General features: G+C 43.0%; 1 protein-coding gene across 1 annotated transcript; it reads right to left on the reverse strand.

Annotated features, from left to right (window-relative positions):
* Window positions 1–234: 234 nt before the first annotated feature.
* On the reverse strand, window positions 235–915 carry LOC142437570 (olfactory receptor 12D1-like). The gene has a single exon (XM_075540680.1). The coding sequence runs from the start codon at window positions 913–915 to the stop codon at window positions 235–237; it is 681 nt and encodes a 226-aa protein (XP_075396795.1).
* Window positions 916–9,428: the final 8,513 nt, after the last annotated feature.

Here is a 9,428-nt window from a genome sequence, read left to right on the forward strand (position 1 = left end):
CATTTCAGTATCTCTTTTGCATACATCCTAAATGATTTGAGAAGCAGTATGAATTCCAAGCTCAATCACCTCATTGACTACTATATATACCTATGAAGAATTCTCTCCATTCCTTCAGGCATTGTTTGTACCTGACTGCCCTGATCAAAGCCCTCTGCGCGTCTTTGTTCCTTAAACTGTAGATCAAAGTGTAGATTAGCACAGGGGTGACACAGTGTACATGATGGCAGTGACTCATTCCAGGTCCATGTAGCTGCCTGAGAAAGGACGAATATGTGTGACTAGAACAGGAACATATAAGGGAGTAACTACCATGAAGTGGGAAGCGCAGGTGGACAATGCTTTGTGAAGCACGCTGCAAGAACAGGTCTTGAAGAGGAGAGAGGTGATGATGCAGGAATAGGAGAGAAGTGTGAGAAAGAAGGGACACATGGCAATGGTCCCCGTGACAGTATTGAGCAGCCACTGGTTGAGCTCAGTGTTCCCACAGGCCAACTCTATCAATGGCTTAACATCACAGAAGAAGTGATGGATGTGGTTAGAACCACAGAAGGTCAAGTTAGAGGTCATGATGGAGTGCAGCAGAGCATGGGAAAATCCAATGACCCAGACAGTGCCAGCCATCTGGGCACAGCGCTGATGATTCATGATGAGAATGTAACGAAGTGGCTTGCAGATGGCTACAAAACGGTCAAAGGCCATCACAGCCAACAGCATGGCCTCTGTGCTGCCCAGGAAGTGAAAGAAATGAAGCTGGCTGATGCATCCCACAAAGGAGATAGCTTTGTTTGGAGAGAGGAGATTCTCTAGCATCTTTGGCAGTGTCACGGTGGAGTAGCAGATATCTAGACACGATAGGTTTCCCAGGAAGAAGTACATAGGTGAATGGAGTTTGGGATCACAGATGACAATCATCAGGATAGTTCCATTCCCGGTCACAATGACAAATTGTTGGTGAGGAAAATCACAAAGAGAAAGGGCCTTAGTTCTTGGGTATCTGCCACTCCCAGGAGGAGAAATTCAGTGACTGAGGACTGGTTTAGGATCACTGAAAATGAATGATAAGATACTGCATGGAATCCTAGCTGTAACAAGAAGCAGAATCTCAAACTGCCCAGGATTTCCTGACAGAAATAAAATATTTTAAGAGCAAATGTAGTTACTTTTCTACCCCGTGTGTCAGTTTGTTGGCCTTTGATAGTTTTTGTGTTGCTGTGATGTTGGAAGTTATGTCACCATTATTTTCAATATTAGCGGGGTTACCCATGGTGAACACACTTCATCTGAGCTTCTGAGCTAAGATAACTTGATGAAGAAGGCCAAACTTGTCTACTTCTGGAGGATGAATTGACTGAAAATTTTTGTAATAGCTGCAGACCATGGTTGGATATCATTCAGAATATTAGCCCCTCCACAATGGGTTCCATTTTAACAAATGTGAGGTCGGCACAGGCGTGCCAGGGTTTGCTCTGTTGTACAAGGGTTTTTATGCATCATAACTGAGTCGACTGCAGCCAGCAATGTCAACAGTAGTTTAAGGGTTTCTAAGTTGGGCATTGGTTTGTTCCCCACCAGTGACAGAGAGAGGGGTTTTTTGAATCGACTCAGTGACTCTGTAGAAGAAAAGTTTGTGACCTGCTTCTGTAAAGAAAAATTGATAATGAAAATAATAAACCCCACATAAGCAAAATCCACTGACATGAGTCAATTTTGAATTACAATGACCCTGTGGGAACAGAGTAGACATACTCTCTCAGGTACTGAGTTTCCAAAATTGTAAATCGTTAAGGGATCAAACAGGCTCATGTTTCGCCTGCAAAATGGCTTGTGGGTTTGAATCACCCACCTTGTGGTCAGCAGCTGAGTTATAATCAATTAATATGGCCCTTCTAAGCATAATTCCTAATGTGATTTCACAGTGCAAGTTCAAGCAATCACATACATTTCAAATATATTTCTAATAACAGTCAACATATAAATCTTCACACCCACAAACCAAGAAATAATAAAGCTTATGAGCAGCAAGCAGATGCTGTCTCACACATGAACTCTAACCATAGTGGGGCGCTAAGTGCTAACCTTTTGGCTTTTTATATGTTTGTAGTATAAGACTATATCTTGTTTACTAGATTGGCCATCTGTCTTGGGTATAGTTGGGAATAGTCTGTCTGTCTTAGGTGTAGTCCTCTTTATTGTGTCCCTTGGATCAGCCATCTGTCCTTGAGTCTAGATGGTTTTTTCCTCTTACATTTACATTTCAACCCAATTTTTATATTTAATGAAATTTTATATTTTTATGCTCTATACATAGCCACAATTCCTTATGTGATATATATTGATTCTGGACTTTATAGACCTGCGACTATCATTCCATTTTGGTGGATATTCTTTATGTAGGAGCAGGAATGGAATGGAATTAAGACCTGACCTTAGCAGAGATTGTGAATTGGACTGGACTCTTTGTTCCCTTGGTGGCATCTCTAAAATCTCACCCTAGTACTGGGCAAAAACAAGGCCATATTGCTTATGTTCCTTGGTTATATAATGGTGTTAACATACCTTTCCATATTATCATCACCTCACTTGAAAACCATACCTCCACTCCCTGACTGAGCTTTGGTGGATGGGAAAGGTCCTGCTGTGATATTTGGACCTCCTTGACTTCTGGATTTGGACCATATGCCTGGGTCACCTTAGCCTAACTTTCAGCACAGCCTGGTCTCTGTGCTGCTCACATTTTGCCCAGAAGAGCACCAGCCAACAAGTAAGACATTTCCTTCTACTTTTTTTGTGTGTTTCTGTGGGATGATGTAGTAATTTGAAAAACGCAGACACATAAGGGACTATAGGCAATGGTGAAGTGGAGAGAAAATTGAGCTGAATTGTGTCTTGAGAGGGTTGGACATTTGGGACATCATTAATCTACATCTCCTTGGGACTAGTCGGGTATGAATTCTTCTAAAGCAGGCTAGTGTTTAATCCACGGTGTCAGGAGGGAAAATACAGCCTATAGATCCCCATTCTACTCTCTAACTTTCAGAGTCACCATCAGTTGATATCTACTTGAGGGCAACTGGTTTCACTTTATAGTTGTTTGATAGGATCTGGCTCCTGGTGCTTTACTAAATGTGGGTTGTTGAGCTTTAAGATATTAAGGGTACATGTTTGTCACTTGTCCGACTCAATACCATTTTTCCTTTTGATTTATCAGTAGTATTTTAATTTTCTTTGCTTTATCATTAGTATTTTACTTTTCTGTGTTTTACCATTAGTATTTTGTTTTTCTTTGATTTATCACTAGTAGTTTACATTCTGTAATCTACTGCATATTGTCAGCTCCTCAATTTCTCTGCCAGTGATCCTCTGCCTTGTGGTACCACTTTCCTTTCATCATTCTGAATCAGCTCTGGGAGATTTTTACCTTAATGAAAATAAACTGGGACTGCCACCACATGGATACCTTTCTGTCCCAGTGTCACGCACACTCCATGACACACCTCCTTCCCAGTGCCACTGACACTCACTGGATACGTCTTCCCAGTGTCACTGACACACCATGACATCCTTCCCTTTCAGTGTCACTGACAATCCACAGACTCCCTTCCTTACCACTGTCACTTACAAAGATGGCACCCTCTCCTCTCAGTGTCAGTAACACACGATGACACCTCACTCACACAGTGCAACTGATACTCCATGACACCCCACCCTCCCATTGTTACTCACACTCCACAGACACACTTCTTTGTTAGTGTCACTGCCACTCCATGACACCATTACTTCCCAGTGTTACTGATACCCCAGGGACACCCTTCCTTCCCACTGTCACTGAGACTCAATGGACACATTTCTTCCCAAAGTCATTAATAGTTGAGGACTCCCCTCCTCATAGTGTTACAGGAACCTCACAGACACACTTGTTCCCCAGTGTCAGTGTCACTCCTCTGTGTCATTGACACCCCGCCCTCCCATTGTCATTGTAAATCCAGGATACTCCTCCCTCTCAGTGTCACTGACACTCCACAGACATCCCTCCCTCCCAGTCTCACTAATACTCCACAACACCCTTTCTTCCAGAGTCACTGATACTCAATGAAAAACTTCCCTTCCACTGTTACAGACACTCCATAGGCACAGCCCCTTCTAAGTGTTGCTGACAGTTATTTATCACCTATCCCTTCCAGTGTCACTGATACCCTTAACTCTCAATGTCATCGACATTCCATAATACCCTTCTCTCCCAGTGTCCCTGACCTCAGAAAACTTCCCTCTCTGTGTTACTGACTAGCCATGGACACATGTCTTTCCAGTGCCACTGACACTCCACAGACACCCACCCTTCCTGCCAAATGTCACTGATACTCTGCATATAGCTTTCCCTCCCAGTGTCACTGACACTCCATTATACTTCTACCTCACAGTGTCACTGACACCTACATACCATGCCCTCACAGAGTCACTGACACTCCAAGCAACTCCTCCCAGTGTTACTTCCATCCCATGACATCCTTCCTTCCCAACATCATGAACATTCCATGACATCCCTCCCTCTCAGTGTCACTGATACTCCATGACACTGCTTTCACATCACTTACATTCCACCCTCGTAGTGTCATTGACAATCCACAGACACCGCTCTGTCCCAATTTACTGACACTCCACAGTACACTTTTCTCCCATTGTCACTGACACTCCATGACACCCCTGCCTCCTAATGTTACTGAGACTCCATGACACCCCTTTTTCCCACTGTCATTAACACTCCATGATACCCTTCCTTTTGAGTGTCACTGACACTCCACTGATTCTCCATAACACACTTTGCTCTAAGTATCACTGACTCTCCATGCCACCCTCCCTCCCATTGCAACTGATCTATCACGGACTCTCTTCTCTCCCCTATCACTGACATCCCATGACATCATAACTTCCCAGTGTTACTGACACTCCACAGACACTTTCCCTCCCACTGTTCATGAATGATAATTCACCGACACCCAGTGTTACTGACACTCCATTACCCCTTTTCCTCCCAGTGTTACTGACACTGCATGACACCCTTCTATCCCGGTTTCACTAACTCTACACAGACACCCTTCCCTCCCAGTGTTTTTGACCCTCAAGAAACCCCTCCAAGTGTCAGTGACACTTGATGACACTTCTCCCACTGTTACTGTCATTCCATGAAACCCCTCCCTCCCAGTGTCACTGACACTGCACAGACACGCCTCTATTCCAGTGTCATTGACACTCCATGGACATCCCTCCTTCCCAGCATTAATACACTATATGGACAAACTAGTGTTACCGACACTCCACAACACGCTTCCCTCACAGTGTCACTGCCACATCACAGACACCCCTTATTAACAGTGTCACTGCCACTCTACAGACACGCTTCCCTCCCAGTGTCACTGACACTCTATGGATACCTTTCCTTCCCAGTATTACTGCCACTCTATGATCACCCTTCCATCAAAGTATCACTGATACTCCATGGAGACCCCTCCCATTGTCACTGACACTCTATCAACACCCTTCTCACCAAGTGTTAGACACCCCAGAGACACCCCTCCCTCCTGATGTCATCACTGACATGGCACAGACACACTTCCTTCACAATGTCACTGTCACTCCACCGACACTCTTCCCTCCCCATATCACTGACACTCCATGACACACCTCTTTCTCAGTGTCATTGACACTCAACAGACACTACTCCCTCCCATTCTCAATGACACTTCATGTACACCCTTCCTTTCCAGCATCACAGACACTCCACAGAGACCTCTCCCACCCAGTGTAACTGACAGTTCACAGATACCCCTCCATCTGGGTGTCATGACATTCCAAGGACAGCTTTCCCTCCCTGGGTCACTGACACTCCACAGTTTCCTCTCCGTCCCTGTGTCACTGACATTCCACAGTCACCTCTCTCTCCCAGTGTCACTGACACTCCTCCCTCCCAGTGTCACTGACACTTCATGATGCCACTCCTCCCAGTGTGTCACTGACCCTCCATGGATACTCTTTCCTCCCAATGTCACCGACACTCCACTCCCATTCGGTATCATTGACATTCTAAGGACACCTCTAGGATTTCATTTTGCTCAGATCCACATTAAAGGCTCATAAAAGAAGTATTTAAAAATAATGATAATTTATAATAATCCCAATTATCAAGGGTGAGGAAGCGAGGGAGGAAAGGAGGGAAGGAGGGCAGGAGGAAGGGAGGAAGGAATGGAGGGAGGGAGGGAGGGAGGGTCGGAGGGAGGGGAAACATAAATGAGGAGATGATGCCAAGGGCTCAAATAGAAATAAAATGATCTGAATATCATAATGACAGCAAATTTACAAATGTGCTTGACATAGGGAATGTATTTTGAAAAGAGCTATATGAGACCCCTATGAAATTATTTAAAAAGAGAAAAGAAAAAGCAGGATTCAAGAGATCAAAAGATCAAGATTCAAGCTGCCATTGCATTGGGTGAATCTGCTACAGAAGACCTCTTTGGAGTGTTAAACAGCAAGTAGGTTACTCTGAAGAGTAAGGGGCTCCTGGTCAAGTCATAGTGTATTAAATGGCCCCATGAGCATGTGACTGGGTGGTACTTAACAACAACATGGGGGGAGGATGAAGCTGCTCCACAGGGTTTCTGAGGCGGTCAGTGGTGATGGAAGCAATCTGCTTCATCTTTCTCCCAAGGATTGGCTGGTGTGTTTGAACTGCTGATCCCCCATTAGCAACCCAGTGCTTAACCTACTCCCCCCAAGGGTTATATAACAGAGTAAAAATCAGATACATTTGTTTTAAATTTATGGTTGACACATTGTATCTCCTTTTACTTTGAGCAAATCCTAGAGACCCAGTTTTGCTGGTGTGAACTGGTTTGTAGGTAAATTGAACTCTGTGTATTATAATGAAGACTGGATTATATACTTCACCTTTTGTCAGCACACCTGGGCAGTGACCATGAGCTCCTTATGAGCCTAGAAAACCAGTGTTCCTTCTCAGTAGAACCTTTCTGTGGCACAAATTGAGATATTTTTCTTACCTGTACCTGCATGATGAGCAACTCTAATCTATTTCCTTTTTCCCCAGGGTTACATGCATGGATTAGTTTTAGTCGGCATTGATTTGATAGCAACATGTTTGGCTTTATATTGATTAGGGAGAATTAAATCGAATTATATTTTAACTATTTAAAATTTTCACTGAAAAAGTGTTTCAATTATAAAATATAGATCCCAAAGCATCACTTATAGGTTTCATTCATCCGAAAGCTGTTGAAGTGCAAGCCTGCTACCACTGGATGGTGGTGGTAACCTGCAGTTCGCAGTTCATGGACCCTTCCCTACGTGCCGTAGTGTGGATCCGTGTCTTCAGCATTTTGTTTTCAAATATATTTCTGTGGTGTGTCTTCGTATAAAATATTTTTTAGTGGCATTTCACCCACTTGTTTCAGACCAAGAGGAATTATTCTAGTATTTTTGTGATCATTAAGTGCAAGGTCAGAATGTGCTACAAAGTATTTTATTAGTTATCAGAACAACACCAAAATTGCTACTGTTGCCCTACTTTTAAACAAGGAAATTGAGATAGACACTTTGATAAATTAATATCACTGATAAGTGGGTGTGGGAGCTACATAATCTGGTGTCAATTTGAGAGGATTATGAATTAAGGGGTGGAGTCTTGCCTGTGTGGGCATGAGCTTCTCCTGAGAAGTCTGGGAACTCCTGTATTTTCCTCCTTGGAGCCGGGAGACACACTCTGCTCACTCCTTTGGAGATGCTCAACTGACAAGGCTGACATCCTGTGAGACATCCCTTAGTAGAAGTCACATGGACCTACACTGATGCAGCCCTGGGTGCTGGAGAAGCCACATGGAGACCCCTGCAAGCGTTGAGATGCTTACAATGCCAGTGGATCCAAAGCCTGTCTAACCACTGACCTGTGATCATCTTGTATTTGCCATCATTGCATGCATTTCATAAATCTGAAGAGGACTTTATTGATTAGCATTGGACATATGGGCTAATATCGGACTTATGGGCTTGGACTGGACTGGGTTGAGTTGCTTTCTTTATATACAATTACCCTTTATATAAAACTCTCACTTATACACATATGAGTTTCTATGAATTTGCTACTCTCCTCTACCTGGACTAACACAGTGATCAAGTCTGGACTGTGAACCCAAGTCTGTTGGTCATCATGGTCTTGATATTGGGCCTGAAATCATGCTTTCTTTTTGTTCTCATTGAAGGTCTTAGTTACATCAAGTATCAACTCTCTAAATTTCAAAACCATTATTTTGGCAACAAATACAAGTGGTTTAGTAGTACTTATGACAGTAACCAATAAAAATATACAATCTTCATATCACATTGAACTTGTTTTAAAAGTCTACATTGTTTATGTTCACTATTACTTCAAGAATTATAGTAGTTTATTGGACCTGTTGAGGCTGAAGCTCAAGCTGGCAACCTTCCAGGTCTCCATGCTATTTTCAGTATTCCTTGCTGATAGGATCACTTGATGTCAGTAAGGGGATGGAAGGGGTTTTAATTTGATGGAGTATGCAAAGGCAAATGATTTCATGCCAAAGGAAGGGTCAGGAAGAAGAAAATGTAAGCTGTTGTCAAAGCATAACATTGAGTTTGTGTTCATGGTGAAGCAACCCAGGAAAGGTAGAGAAATGTTGCACAACTACAAGGACACAATACATGTCACTGAATTAGACATGTAGAAAGTGTTGAACGGACACATGCTTCATCATGATTCTTTCACAATTAATAACCTATATGTAACTGACTCAACCTTCCTTGCTGAAAGTGAAGAGGACTTGGGCCACTTGCTGCTGAAGTTCAAGAATTGCAGCCTTCAGTATGAATCACAACTCAATGTAAAGGAGACCAACATACTCACATTTGGGCTCATAGATAATGTCATGCTGAATGGAGAAAAGAATGAAGTCTTCAAGCATTTCTTCTTGCTTGGATCTACAATCGATGCTCATAGTAGCAGCAGTTACGTGATTAAAAGCCAGGTTGCATTGATTAAATCTGCTGCACAAAGCATATTGTGTCAGGGTACCTGCCCTAACACATCATCAAGGGCCTAGTGGGCACAATTGTACAGCGATAATAAGTAAAAGTTATAGTAAAGTCATAGAGAGCAAAGAGATAGAAAAGTGATTGAAATAATGGAGTCAGACACATTTCATAGTAGCATGCTCACCTCGGCCTAACTTGGTGGTCCATGTGGAGAGAGAGAGAGAGAGAGAGAGAGATTTATTGCTAATCAAGGCTTTTATGCTATCTGGGGACATGCAACCCACTAATTATAGGTGAAGACATACGTCAGAGGAAAGGGTTGTGCTATAGGTAATACAGTAATATAGGAAAAACAGTAATAGGAGGAA

This window comes from Tenrec ecaudatus, chromosome 1 (assembly GCF_050624435.1).
Source record: "Tenrec ecaudatus isolate mTenEca1 chromosome 1, mTenEca1.hap1, whole genome shotgun sequence".
Taxonomy (NCBI): Eukaryota; Metazoa; Chordata; class Mammalia; order Afrosoricida; family Tenrecidae; genus Tenrec; species Tenrec ecaudatus.

Bases quoted from the DNA above. Each gene is read 5' to 3' on its own strand.
- LOC142437570 (XM_075540680.1), bottom strand. From the start codon at position 915: ATGATTGTCATCTGTGATCCCAAACTCCATTCACCTATGTACTTCTTC.